The 15740-nt window shown below is 37.7% G+C and overlaps 1 protein-coding gene across 2 annotated transcripts in view; it reads left to right on the top strand.

Moving 5' to 3' along the window:
- The first annotated feature begins 120 nt into the window (after positions 1-120).
- The window catches only part of JPH2 (junctophilin 2), a 55545-nt gene continuing 39925 nt past the window's right edge, over positions 121-15740 (top strand). Inside the window, exons 1-2 of one of the 2 annotated variants that reach the window (XR_015742705.1) lie at positions 121-1238; positions 8544-9327. Coding sequence is in view for 1 of the 2 variants with exons in the window: in XM_026697535.2 (XP_026553320.1) it covers positions 860-1238; positions 8544-9327 (1163 nt within the window). In the remaining variant the exon portion in view is untranslated. The remainder of the gene's footprint in view (positions 1239-8543; positions 9328-15740) is intronic. The other variant, XM_026697535.2, reaches the window with a different exon arrangement.

Raw genomic sequence — 15740 nt, 5'->3', positions numbered from 1 at the left:
GCCCCGAAGGGGTGGTTCCTCTCTCCTCCGTAAAAGGGTCCTAGAAAGGGGGCTGGGCGAGGGGGGTCTATTTTAGGAGCAGCTCTAGGGAGACGATGGCCTTGTTAGGGCAGCTTTGACCTTTTCCTTGGTAGAGGAGGAGGAGGAGGAGGCGAAAAATAGGAAGAGGCTCTGGAGGAGATTGGGAACCGTGCACAGTCTGTGGGGCAGCAAAACCGGTGGCATCGTCCGGGGCCAGGACCTCGTGGAGGGCATAGGAACCAAGGGAAGGAGGGAAAGCAACGAGGAAACAAACCGTCGGATAAGTACAGCCCGGCAAGAAGATTAAAGAGAGAGCGCTCCTGCAGATCTGCATGGACTCTTAAAAGAAATTGATCGGGGGTGGGTGGGATTTTTGAGGAGACTGCAAGGATGATACAAAAGCCAGTACAGTAACTACTGTAGTGGAGGGAGAAAAAAATTACAACCCTTCTCCGGCCTCTGATCGAGGATGTAAAGTTTAGAACTGTATAGCTGAGGGGGAACTTCAATCCTATTCTTTCCAAGACCGGGGACTAGTTTGTATCTCTAATCAACATCTCCATGCCTTCTCTGGTAATGGTTCTATAGAACCAAGCAACGCAACTTTCTGAGTTCCCTAGCCCGATCCTCCCTCCGCCAACAGGGACTTGGATCCCTCAGCAACTTCCTTTTCTTGGGCTCTTGGAAAATGGTTCAGCTGAACTTGGCTATGCAGCAGTTGAATCAGGCTATGATACTTCCATTAATGGAGCCATAATCTGGCTAAATAGGCAAGAGAGAAAAGGAAGAAAAAGAGGAGCAAAAGAGAAGAGTGGCTTTCTGACTTTGGTTGTGTATCATGAGTGGTGGAAGGTTTGACTTCGATGATGGAGGAGCCTACTGTGGGGGCTGGGAAGGTGGCAAAGCCCACGGGCATGGCATCTGTACTGGCCCCAAAGGTCAGGGTGAATACTCTGGCTCTTGGAACTATGGTTTTGAAGTGGTAGGGGTATACACATGGCCCAGTGGGAATACCTATGAGGGCTACTGGTCTCAAGGAAAGCGACATGGCTTAGGGATTGAAACCAAAGGACGATGGCTTTACAAAGGTGAATGGACCCATGGTTTCAAAGGAAGATATGGTATAAGGCAAAATATCAGCAACGGAGCAAAGTATGAAGGTACCTGGAATAACGGGCTGCAAGATGGATATGGTACAGAGACCTATGCTGATGGAGGTAAGACTGGCTAAGATGTGGTTGGCTGCCAGTTCCTTCCCAGATGGGGCATGCACAATGTACTATGTAGGCTAAGAATCCCAAAGCTGCAATCTTGAGGGGAAATAATTCAGTTCTTATTCCTGAAAAGAGGTGACATGAAGGCCTTGGAATAGAATGTAATATTTAATATCTCCAGATATGTGTCTTATTTATTAAATTGCAGCTGAAGATGTACATAGTTCTCCCTCTGTATATAAACGAGTATGTGTATGTGCAAACTTTGCATTTTATATATACGTCCTATACATGTCTCACACACACATACCTGGCTTTCCCATCACCATTTCTGAATTAATCTGTGTATCTGCATCTTACATGCATTTTACTGCTTAATTATCTGATGTCCACTGCCCAATTACAATTTGATTCCTGATATAACTCCATCACTGATTACCCTTCTTTGCAGTGCAGGATGTGTCAACTTGAAGCTCATAGGATAAGCATTCATTTCATGGTATGGATCAATCTTTGCTGATTGGTTGAACATTCGCCATACAACTCACCAAGTATCTAGAAGTAGGTACCAGCTCTTATCCAGCAGAGGTGGTAAACAAGATGCTTGCCACAGAATCAAAAATCTTGAGTACAACTTAATAAAATCCAGTGTACCAAATATGTTTCTGGACATAACCAGTTGCAAAAATTACACTGGTGCAAGATAATCTTTGATGTGCCATGATGTGACTTGTTTGGAATATTGTATCAACTCAATATTATGGTTAAACAGTTTGTGGCTAGAAATCATGCTATTATATAACTGGCTCATTAGGAAACTTCAGATATTTGCACTACTTTTCTGGAAAGTTCAAGGCAACTTTCAAGCAGTTATGTATATTTCATAATCTGGTCATGAGTCTTGATAAGGAAGAAGATTGTTCGGTTTAGAACAACTGAAAAAATCATTAAACAATATGTTTACACATTTATTTGTATTTTAAGGTATTCCGTACATAGTCTTGATGGATTATGGGCAGTCCAACTTACTAGTTTTTTGTATTTGTTTAACAAAATAATGAGCGCTTAGTAGTGTCCAACAAATAATTCTGTGGTTGAGAGTTGAAGTGCAAAACCAAAAACCAAAACCAGACAAGCAATGAGAAAGAGAGGCACTGCCATTAGATACAAGTGAAAAAAATGTTCGTCAGCAGGTGTCAAAATGTACTTATTGGTGCATTTTTGCTATGTAAGTTTATCTGAAATTCTAGGACTTTTTGACTTTTATATCATTGGGGTGAACAGCTTATGATTACTTTCCATTGAAAATAACGAGAAAAATAGATTTCTAAGTGAAATATGAAAAAGTTTTCTTCTTATTTGAACAAAATGTTCAAATGATAGCTGTAATAAATAAATTGTAATCTCATACTCATCTGTATGAAATTTAATAAGTGCTACTGAATTTCATGAGACTGAATTACAATATATGGAATACATGTAGGACTTAATTATTAGTAACTGGAAAAAAACTTGAGACATTTATATTACTGACATTCACAATAACTGTCTAGTATTAAATTATATCAATACCTCTTGACTCACATTAAGCATTTTCAAGGCATGAGTTGTGATGAAGATTGCATTAGTAAGTTATGTCCCAGAAATCAGAAGATGAATTTACCTGCACAGCTGCTTCCAAATCTGCAGGATATTCCAGATTGTCATTAGCAAGAGCAAGAAAATTCATATGCTATGCTTCAGAAAAAAAAATTATCTAAATCTGATGATGAATGTGCTTGTCTTCACACCTGAATGCTTCAATTACATTTTCTGTCATGAAGTTATTTTCTACAGCTACAAATCTTTCCTTTTTCTGTTCTTTTCCAAGGAGAGTCTGAAGGGCAATTCCTTGTTTTTTAATTTATAATTCATCATGAAATAAACTAATACACTACCTTTGAAAAAAAGTTATCAACTTATGAATGTTAGCCCATTGTTGCACAAATGTCAAAATATCTAAGATAGAAATATTTGTTCCAGAGGTCTTTACATGGCATTGTAAGGTGGTTTCCGCAATGGCTGGGTTTTCACTCAATCATTAACAAATCAACAGTAGGCCCACATAGAATTTGAATTAGCCCAAGGAAACTACATTGCAGTTTAGCATGATCATATTTGTTTGGATTTGGCTTAGCTTGTTCTGCAGACAAAGACAGTTGTGGTTTATTCAATAAATCATAATGGACAGAAACATGCCATAGTAGAATTTCTAAACCCAACCAAAAATTGTTACCTCAAGTAGTGTTAAACTATGGCAGACAGATTTCATTATTAGTACTGTTAGTAAGACAATGAAAACAAGCTATGGAATGAAGAGTTTAGCATCCCCCAACCTCAGATGCTAGAATAGGATTAGAAATGATGAGTCCAATAGTATAAAGTGGACTGTAGAATCTCCATTCAAATCCAGATACTACATGCATAAGATTGGCCCCACTTTGACACTCTTTTGCAAGGCCCTGAAGACCTGGTTTTGGGGACACCTGAGTGGGATGCTATCAAATGGCTTATCTTATAGTTGTCAGCAGGGAAAGGGGCTTATTGCTTCTTTATTATCTTTATATTGAGTTTTTATCTTTGCAAGCCACTTGGAATCACTGAAAGTGATTTGGACAGCCATACAAATTTTTGTTCCACGCTATGAGGGCCTGCCTGCATGTATAATCATAGAGTTAAAGATTAGAAGAGACTTTGGAGAACATCCAATCTAACTTCCTGCTTAATGCACCATTTTTACTCTGATAGCTGTCCATCGAGCCTCTGTTTAAACACAACATCCAGCAAAGAAAAGTATCACCTTCTGAATCTGTTCCATTGTAAATAGCTCTTACAATTAGGATGTTTTTTCCTGGTGTCCATCCAAAATCTGTAACTTAAACCCAATATTTCTTGATCTGTTTTCTGAAACACCTTTGAACAATTCTATGCTATGACAACCATTTGATACGTGGAGAATTATCAAGTCTTCCCAGTTTTCTCTTAAACATATCCCAAATCTCCCCATGTTTCTCATAATTGTTTTCTTTCCACTCCTCTTCATCATCTTGGTTGCTATCACTGATCTGTTGCTGTCAGTTAAAATCCTTCAATTAAATATGAACAAGAACTGGATTCTATGTTGGTCTTACCAATACCGAGCAGAGAAGAACCATATTTCACTTGATCTGAACACTGTTTCGTTTGAAGTCTATGACTGAATTTGCTTTTACAAAACAGTTGCATCACTCTGATGGCTCATATTCAACTTGTGATCCATTAAGACCTCCTCATTTCCCAATTTCTCCAAAGATATCTGGTGCCTTTGGATGTTAATTTATATCCATCTATGGAAAAGATAATATTACAATAACTGATCATGAATCAAAGAGCTTTTCCACCCAGTACCAAAGCAAATGGCACCTAATATGCCATGTAATCCTCCAGAATGTGTTTTAGTACAGACTATTGTCTATTGACACCACAATTTCTAAAGTATCACTATACCTGGAATTAAACACTTCCTCAATTTTGAATAGTTTGCAAAACTAGGTATACAACTTGGTGCCTGCGTATGCTCATATGTGTACACATACAGAGAGACACCCACAAACATAAATACATATATACAGAGAGAGAGAGAGAAAGTGAGTGAGCGAGAGAAAAATAGATACTTTAAACAAATAATGTATAATATTTAAATCAAAATTCAGAGATACATCCTGGAATACAACCTTTGATGCTACTATTTAATTCATATTTGGTGGGAGAATATAGAAAAAGAATTATCCTTTTCTGTGCTTCAGAAGCTGACTTTCCTCCTTTCTTACACTCTATAGTAATATTAAATTCACCTTTATAATACCATATATAACTATTCTGCAAAATTGCTTCCTAATTCTATTTCCTTTTTAAAAGAATCCTGACATTTCAATATTTCCATTTTTTAATTGTCAAAACGCAGTAATTTCTTTGTACCTAACTTCCTTGCCCTGTTCTTGTGATTTGTTTTGTATATTAACCTTTTTACAAGAATTATAGCATTGATTAGCAATTTAGCTTAAATGTTAAATTTACATATACTTGAGAGAAAGGGAACAACCTTGTAAGGATATTTTTATGTGAAGTGTCTTCTGGGGCTTATCTTAATATTACAGCATAATGGATGGTACTGAAAATTAATAATGAAGAAATTGATCGTCAATAATCTTGTCTATAAGGTGCTCACTTGTTTACACGCTATTGTAATTCATTCCAGAGTCTTGTCCACTGTGTTTTGTGTACTTTTTTTCTGGACTCTTCCTTGTCTTCCTAGTATTTTTTTTAGATCTTTACGGATTATTGTCCTTTGTTGATAGGATAGACCTAATTGGTGAGCTATGGAGGTCACAGTCCATAAAAATTCTTCATTTGTTCTTGGCCCTTTGCCTATGAGAATGCAAATCCTTGGGGGAGCTAGTGTCTCTTTACTGGGAATAAATATTTGTATTTCTTTAGCATATTTCATTCCAGGATACCCAAGCTGAATGGGGAGTAGGGGAGGGTAGCTTACTAATTTTGGAATGGAATTTGAAACTGTGTGTGAGGGATAGAAGAAAAGTTTTGGGGCTGAGAGAGTAGTATTGTTCGTTGCTGAGGTAACCATGTCAACAAAAGGTAGACAATGAAGCAAGATAGAATCTGTGAAGTGAGGAAAATTAATGTTTTATGCTAATTAGTGGGAAAGGAACCAACCTTTTTCTGTGAAAACTTCAAATTTGCTATGGAAAAGAAGGTTTTTGTTACATTTAAATAATTTACAACTGAGAATATATACAACAAAAGAATGATAAAGCATGGAGTATTGTCATCCAGGACGGTGGATGGATGGATGGATGATAGTAGATGATAGGTACATAGGTAGGTAGGTATAGGTAGGTAGATAGGTCAGACAGAAATGCTAGACACCCTAGTCAAATATGTAAAACTTTTGCAAATATTAAGTTGAAATTTAGTTCACCTCAATAGCTGTTTAATAGATGTTTCATACTTCAACAAGTTTTGGAGATTCTCTGAACCAGCTGTTTTTTATTTAGAATTTGAATGTCTTTGCTTACTGTATATAGGACGACTCTTAGAGCTGCCAGGTTGTCTTGTCACTATAATAGAAAAGCAACTGTTTCTGGAGGGCACAAGTGGATGGTGTTGTTGTCCATTAATTAATTTCCCATTCACTTTCATATTAATTTCAGATTATGTTTCTCTGTTCCATTTCCAAAATGTTCTTTTTGTATTTTGTTCACTTGTGAGTCTCCTGTTCATTTGAGCCAGAGCACTTTACTTGGTGGGATTCAGCTATTTATTGACAGCTTTGCAGAAGAAGAGTGGCTCGTTGAGCTGAGCTAATGTTTCCAATTCTATATCGCCTTTTTCCTGTATTATTGAAATAATAAAGTGGTTATGAGATTTAATTTAAGAGAATGTTGCTGATTTCAAGTCAATAGAATATTTTTAATTATAGGTTTTTAAGCACCTAATTTCCCCCTGAACTTATTTTTTTAAAGTCCAAGAGAAAACTATCGATACAAGGAAAGTAAAATAATAAATAATGTAAAATAAAAACAGTAATCTTAAAAAAATCTGTCAAGTTTTGCACTAGCAATCTTCTCTCTACAGCTGAAATCTTAATCAATATCATATTTCAGCAGTGCTGGTAAAAGGAGGTACAAAACCTATTACAATGGAATGAGAGGCAAAGAAAGAAATTTTAAAGCTGTTTTTGTGCCTATATGTGTCTTTTGATGTTTAGTTTGTTTTTTATTATTTCAATGTAATCTATATGAGCATATCCATCCATCCATCCATCCATCCATCCATCCATCCATCCATCCATCCATCCATCCATCCATCCATCTATCTATCTATCTATCTATCTATCTATCTATCTATCTATCTATCTATCTATCTATCTATGTAATCCCACTCCTAACTGGCCCTGCCCACCCCACCAGCCCCTCGCAGGAGTCCCCACATAGTCCATTTTGGATGCAGGTAAGTGCAGGGCACACATGGAGGCTTGGGGAGGGTGAAAAACGGGCCTCCCAGAAATTTGGGAAGGCTGGAAACGGGCCTGTTTCTGGCTTCCAGAAAGCCTTCAGAGCCCAGGGAGGCCATTTTCGCCCTCCCAGAGGTTCAAGGAAAGCCTTCGGAGCCCAGGGAGGGCAAAAACATCCCCCCCCCATGGTGCAGGAGGCTGACTAGGCCACGCCCATCATAGCCATGCCCACCCAGCAACCGGGCAGAGAACCCATTACTAAAATTTTTGAAGGCCACCCCTGGGTAGAAGGGCATAACAACGAGGGAATTGTCTAATGCATTATCTTTTTTAACTTTTGCAATTTTAAAATGAGTGGAATTAATTTCCAGAAGAATGTCTGAGTTGGGAATTCTGGGAATTGAAGTCCACTCATCTAAAAAGTATTAAGTTATTAAAACCAAAAGTAAACAATATATAGAAACAATAAGTAGACATTCTGTTGGAGCCAGCACTCTTTTCTTTTGACATCAGAAATGAACTTTAGAATGTATTTATTTTCATCCCACTTCATTCCCGTGTAATGGAAGTTAGTAAAATTCACTATTTGAATTCAGAGACCAAACTAATGAAATGAAAAACCTCCAACTTTCCTCTACACTTGCATGCAATATTGCAAATGAACTGAAGAGCAAGTAATATTGTGTGTATGTGATAAGATATTATTTTATTCTGAGATGATTTACTATCTCTACTTTAGTCCTAGTGTACATGCTTGAATATACATGTATGAAGAGAAATTGTCAATGCACACTGTTTTCCCCATAATCCATATTTGCCATGTCATATAGTAAGTCAATTTGAATTGTAGTATTGTTTAATACTGAAGATCTAGTTAGACAATTTCATTGTTTAATAGAAAATCAAGCTCTTTATGCTGATATGCTTTTTATATAAAAAAGGGTTAGAACAATCACCACCTATTTGCCAGATTTGCAAACCTTGCCCTCATTAGTGATGTGTTTTATGTATGCCATTAATGAATATCACCCTCAGCAGAAGCTGTGTACCGATGCTAGTTTTAATCTCAGAGGGGATGGAAAAATTGTATTTGTTGACTGGGAAGGAAGCTACAGCTCTCTTCTTGTTTTTCTGCAATAAGGAACCATTTATATGAGAAGATAGAGAAGAGGCTGTGACTGCCTGAATAGCTATGCTTTCATATGCATTCCAGAGAAATTTGATGTATTTGACTTAGTCCTTACTTTTGATTTCAGGTACCTATCAGGGCCAGTTCACCAACGGCATGCGCCACGGTTATGGAGTTCGTCAAAGTGTCCCATATGGCATTGCAGCTGTGGTCCGCAACCCTCTAAGAACCTCCCTTACATCCCTACGGAGTGAGCATAGCAATGGCACACTGCTACAACATGATTTGCCATCAGCAAACCAGGAACATGTTCCTATATCACCTACCATAACTCGGGGTGGCTTTGCTCTCAGCTTGCATGCAGATGCAGATGGTGGCAAATTAAAGAAGGGTGGACTCTTCAGGAGGAGCTCCTTGTTTGGGAAACTCAAGAAATCTGACTCCAAGACCTCTTTGTCCAGCCAAAGGAGTCGACTCAGTTTCCTTAAGAGTGAGAGTGGTATGAGCTCTACAGGTAGTGATGCTACCTCCACCGCCAGTCTGGGAGAAGGAGTAGAAGGAGAGGACTTCCCACCTTTTGATGCTGATATTGATGCCACCACCACAGAATCCTACATGGGAGAGTGGAAGAACGACAAGCGTTCAGGGTTTGGCATAAGTGAGAGATCAAGTGGCCTGAAGTATGAGGGTGAGTGGCTGGATAACGTGCGGCATGGATATGGTTGTACCACGTTGCCTGATGGGAAGAAGGAAGAAGGAAAATACCGCATGAACGTATTGATCAAAGGCATGAAGAAACGGGTGATACCTCTAAAAAGTGCAAAGATAAGGCAGAAAGTGGACCGGAGCATAGAAGGTGCTCAGAGAGCAGCAGCCATCTCCAGACAGAAATCTGAGATTGCAGCTTCTAGGTAAGGATCACAAACTTGGAATTTTTGAATGGCTATCAAGCACCATCGAGCGCCCTTTTGTAATTGAATTCTATTTGCAGTTGTTGATCAAACCTAAAATACTCATCAAACTGAGCTTCCATTTGTAGTGGGTTCAACTTAGAGATCTTCAGAAAATATAACTTTTCCAGAAATTAAATATCTGCATCAAAGAAAGCCTTTTGCATCCAGCGTGTTTAATATGTCACCCATAAAGAGTGATAGAGAAATTTGGAAAGATAATAGAAGGAGAATCTGTATGTCTTGTATTATAATTCAGCTTCATGCCACTGCTGCCTACATCCAGGTCAAGATGTATTTAATATAGGGGAACATGGTTTTGGGGGAAAACAAACCAACATTTCAAATTGTTTAGTTTTCTAGCTAAGGCAAATCTTGACTCTTTATTGTCCCTTCTTACTAGCAGTATGTTTCCAATGTTTTAAACAAAGATCTTAGCAGATTTGTTTCAAATAAAATTTTGAACTAAACAGAGGTATGCAATTATAATCTTCACAAGCATCAGTTTATATCGTTTCTCAATTTGGCAATTTTCGCATACGTAGATTTCAGCTCCTGGATTTTCCAGCCAGCATAAACAGGTCTGGATGGAGAGAAATCACCTTTATCTTAATTCTAGTAAGACTATGAGAGACAATGGTTATTACAGTCCTCTTGATCTGGGGATTTTCCATCTTGAATCATAGATGGGACTGTAGTTCTCCATTTAAGATTGGTGCACAATCTGGGCTTATCTTGAATTCACAATTCCTACTCAAAGAGTAAGTGGCAGCTTTGGCCAATAAGCATATAGCTTCATTGTGTGCACCAGTTGCATTTCTTCCTGGAACTGGAGATTTGTAGGTACAATTCATAGTATTGGTTATCATCTACAAAGCCAAACATGGCAAGGGCCAAGTTATCTGAGTGATGAACTGTCTTCCATAGTGTATGTCCATCCAGTAAGAGCTGGTGGATTTGGTTTATCTCTTGATTCAACAATGCCATCTGTTAGGATCCAGGAAACATGCCTTCTCTGTCACAATACCTGCCTTTTGGCATGAAATTCAAAAGTTTAGAGTTCTAGAAGTTTAGAGATTCACGTGGTTCCTATCCTGATGGAGCTCTATAAAACTTGGCTCTTCTTTAGGCTTTGGGATAGGGTGGATTTGGCCTCCTTGTTAGTCATGTTCTATATCTATACAGTGGTGTATTGTTTGGGAGGATGCTACATGGTTTTTATATCATATTATTTATTTTTATAATGCTGGCTGTTTGAATTGTGAGCTTTCCAGAGTCATTTTGAAGTCATTTTGGAATCAAATAAAATAAAAATGAAAGTTTTTAGAGAAGTTCAGTTGAATTTATGTTTTCAATTTGAGAAAGATCATTTTGTGTTTCACCAGTTCATATAACTTGAACTTTGAACTGGACTTTTTTTTTCTGGAACTGTTAGTTGTTTTCTGCTTCACTGGTTAACAAATCTTTTTTAGTGGTTATTGCAATCCTTTACAGTAATAGTATATGTCAGAAACTGAATCTTAGATTTTAGTGTTACCACCATTTATAGCAGGGATCTCCAACCTTGGCAACTTTAATCCTGGAAGACTTCAACTCCCAGAATTCCCTAGCCAGCTGAGATCCCTGATTTATAGGGATGAGCAGTTCAGAAAACTATAAAGAGTTTAGGCCCTGCTTGCAAGATTTCTGAAGAATGTGGATGGTTGCTATTCAGTCATCATGATGTTAAAAATCAGAAGTGTCCAAGGCCTTTTAAGCCAGTGGTTCACATGCCTTTTAAGGGGAATTTACATTTCAAAAACTAGACAAGGATGGAATAGAAATATGTAGGTGAATTGTCCTTAGAGGAGTATAATGAAACCATATGCAAGCTGTGCCAAGGTTTAGGTCAAAGGAGACTTTGTGAGGACTTAGCCATTTTAATGTTCACCTCTCTATAGGCTCAAGTAACTACCTTACTGGCAACACTGCTCAATTTAAGAGGAGTCATCTCCTTTGGATCAATGAGTATATTCTATCATCACAGACCAAATATGCTTGGGATTTAATTAGGACTTACATGCTGCATAAGGGCAGAATAAAGAAAGAAGATAGGGGTATTACCACAAAACCAAAATTAAAATTGCTTTCCATTTTATGTAAAATTACTGTAAATTCAAGTAATTTAATACTATTAATATGATTGTGAGCTATATTTTAATGCTTTCTGCTTTCTCTTCAATTCAAATTAGGGTAGATGTATGCACGACTTGGCAGAAGAGTTGGGTACAGTACATAATATGTAAAAGAAAGCAGGACCAACACTGCAAAGAAAAAAGAATGAATGTTGAGATATTAAAGAATAAACAACTACAAAGTATTGTCATTAAATTAAAACATTAAATTAAATTAAGTTAAAATTAAACAGGACAAGAAGCAGTGGGTGGAAACTAATCAAGGAGAGAAGCAACCTAGAACTAAGGAGAAATTTCCTGATAATTACACCAATTAATCAGTTGAGTGACTTGCCTCCAGAAGTTGCGGATGTTCCAACATGGGAAATGTTTAAGAAGAAATTGGGACAACAGGGTTTCCTGCCTGAGTACTGGGACCTCTAAGGTCCCTTCCAATTCTTTTATTCTATTATTCTATTAAATATCCATATAACCATTTTTAACATGAAAGATCACCGTATTGATCTTCCATAAATATATGGAGATAGACAATTTCATTTTGAACAAGTATTTATGAATAGCATTCTCAAGATAAATTTGAACACACATGAAATACATTTAGCAATTTTGTTAGGTAGACACTTACCCATCATTAAATACTAGTGTTATATTTAGTACATTAACCATTTTAAAGTTAGGCCTGGATGTACTGGTGTGGGTCTGCTTTTTTTTTTTTATCTGTTCACCTTTGAGAGTAGAATTTTGCTTTGATATAATTTTCCAAGGATTTTTTAAAAACAGATCTCCAGAAATTTCCCCTAAATTAGATAAATATGTTATGGGACTGCATTTACATTTTTAAAAACTGCATGAGGGGGTCAAGATATCTCTTCCATCTTTAACCATAAAGATGTTTCCATGCAACCATCCGTGTCTCCTTTGGACTTCTTGGAATAATCATAAGAATATTATATTGAATAATCACATGGCTGATCCAACTTGGCTAGGCAAGATCCCTACAGCGTGCAAAGGGCTGGCATAGTTTTAAATACACAAAATATCTTAAAGGTTAAAGAAAAATAGAAAAGACTTGTAGTTTGCATTATAAAGCAAGTATGTGTATCCTGTATGTTTTTCTCCAGAAGAACAAATGTTGTGTTTAACTGAAACAGTTATATGGGCATGGACAATATACACTATAAAAAGACCAGGTAATAAATACAACCCCTCCCCTCATTAAAGACCAACTGAGACACTAAAATAACAACTTCATTTCTACTACTATTAATTTCACTATGGATCTGCTAAGGATAGAGCTTCCAAATTTATTCTCAGCAGAATCCGTAATAAAATTCTTTTTCATCCATTTCTGAATTGAATGCAATACATGGATTGTTTAATTAGTACAAGAATCAATGTATTTGCAGAGAGATCAACTGGATCTTACTCATGGCATTGCGTGTCTAAGCGTGAGCTCCTGGAGTTGCAACATTGGTGGCAAATCCTATGTTGATTAACTAGCAGTGTTCCAAACGTTCCTTTTCTTAAAACTGCAGAAAACAAGCCCTTGAAAGAGTTTGGTCAGATTGGTGCAACGGTGCATTGGAACCAAAGATATATTGGGCTGTCTGGACTAGCAGCTTAAAAGAGATTTATGCAAAGCACTCTACCCCTCAACCCCATAGTAACATAACGACAGCATTGGCCTGTGTAGTTTATTTTACACAAAATATGATGGATATTTTTCTGTATTGATTAAACAAAACAAAACCTAGATTTATAAGCAGAAAATTACGCTACACAGAAGACCCATTTGAAGACATCTTTTCCCCATCTGTATTTTTGTCCTTGAAATTGGGCCTCTAGTGCCTCAGGGATAGATTTAACAGGTAACACATAATCAGAGTTTGAAGGGACCTTGTAGGTCATCTAGTCCAACCATTTATATTTATATTATATTGACTCAGGATAGATCTATTTTGAAACAACATTGTAATGTAAAGGTGGGCTGAGTTTAAAAAATGCTTAAGAGTTGATCACATTTGTGGAAAGAACAAAACTCTATTCATGTTAACACAGGGGATACTCTGCTGCTGTGAATAACTTCCATGTGCAAGAAGAGCAGCTACAAGGCTATGAATAATGATGTTGGAGTGGCACTGGGCCATTTATAAAAAGCTCTTTTTATAAAAGGCACTATTTACACTTCAAATCAAAGGGGGAACTCTGAGTGGTTTACATCAGGGATTGGAATGCTTTTCTCTGTTAGCACGGGTTGGACATAATTTCCTATTAAGGAAACTTTTGAGCAAAAGAAAGGAGATACATAGAGCCATTTTCTTCCTCTATAGGTCTTGTACAAATGCAGCTGTTTGAGGCTTTGCAGAGATACTCTGCAAGTTCAGGTCTTCCATTTTCTTCATACAAGGTTAAGAGTGAGCAGTGTAGCTATCACTCTTTCTGATGATACCAAATCATTTAGAATATTTAAAACAGAAAGAATTGGTGAGGGAGCATCAAAAGTTTATCTCCAAGCTTGAGAAATGAGAACAGGGATAAAAAAAGTCATTAAGTGTAAAAAAGTAGAAAGTGGAAAATCCACTAAGTTTCAATGAATTGATGGGAATCTGAAGTGCTGCTGCTGCAGTTGAATTGTGGTTTTAATGTTTAATGAAATGTGACACAATATATATTTATGGTGGAAAAGATAAATTTCTTTATGTTGGTGATCATGAGGAAAGATATTGAAAATAAAATTGCCGGTATAATGTAAATGCATGATATAACCTCTGTTGGAATATTATATATGGTTATATTATATATTGTATATAATTATATATTGGAGGCTTTAAGTGCAGCTTGGCTCCGAGTGAATGGACGGCTATCATTTGTTAGGAAGCTAGGTTTCATCTGGGTGCCTGGGTACTAATCTACAAAAAACAGATGGCACATTAGGACACACCATATACCAGAAGAAAACACACACCAACGCCCAATCCCACCACCACCCAACACAGATAAACTCCTTGGCCAAAACACTAATTGCTAGAACCAAACACCTGGCAGATAAGACACACATAAAGACTGAACTATGCACCCTGACTAAAGTACTGACAGCCAACGGCTTCCACAAAAGCAAAATCACCGGCTTGATCCACAAAAACACACTGAGACATAATGGAGACCCAGAAGATGAACAGACCTATGGAACAGCTGTCCTGCCCTACTTAGGAGGTACTACAGACAAAATCAGTAAGATACTACACAGACATCACATCAAGACTGCCTTCAAAACAGACAGAAAAATAGCAGCCATCCTTAGAAACCCCAAAGATAACATTGACCTAGAAATTGACCAAGGCATATATGAAATCCCCTGTGCATCATGCCCAGCCACATACATTGGACAGACCAATAGAAGAATAAGTACCCACCTGGATGAACACAAAAATGCAGTAAAAAAGCTGGAACACACTTCCTCACTAGTCCAACACATGAAAGCCACAGGTCATAGCATCAACTTCAATGGCACCAAAACCCTAGCCACTATAGAAAACCCCAGCCACAGAATTATCAGAGAAGCCATAGAGAAGACCTGAAAGCATGAATAGAAGAGATGATTCCACCAGATTGTCAATTATTTGGAAGCCTGCACTCACAAACAAAAAAATCTCCACACCACTAGCCAGGCAAACACCTGGGCACAAACAGATCCCCCCTGATACCTCCAGCTCAAACACACCCCAACCAGGCACCCAGATGAAACCCAGTTTCCTAACAAATGATAGCCCTCCATTCACTCAGAGCCAAGCTGCACTAAAAGCCTCCAGTACAGGGACACAATGTTGCCAGCCAATCAAGACACAAAAAGAGCCACAAAACAGACAGAAGATATTAGAAACACCAATCAAGCAGAACACAGCAAATTCCAAGACCAATAAACACAGACCAAGATTCCCAACCAATCAGGATGAAGAAAAAACCATTCTGGCACAGCAGTAAGCTAGCCCCAAATTTAAAACTGAAATAACTGAAACAACAGGGGGCCTGACTCACAGATGGACACAATACAGAAGCCTGATGATGGCAGATGAGGTTCTGCCAAAACGTTGCTACAATTTTAAAAGCACAACTACAATGATGTGGGAAAATACCCGAAGAAAGCTGAATACCATCCATGTAAGGACACGTGAAAACTTAAGAAAACACACACACACACAC

Source organism: Pseudonaja textilis, chromosome 3 (genome assembly GCF_049901715.1).
Source record: "Pseudonaja textilis isolate UNSWEBS1 chromosome 3, rPseTex1.2, whole genome shotgun sequence".
Classification (NCBI taxonomy): domain Eukaryota; kingdom Metazoa; phylum Chordata; class Lepidosauria; order Squamata; family Elapidae; genus Pseudonaja; species Pseudonaja textilis.
Note: the sequence above shows the minus strand (reverse complement) of the source record. Positions and strands in the feature narration are given on the sequence as shown.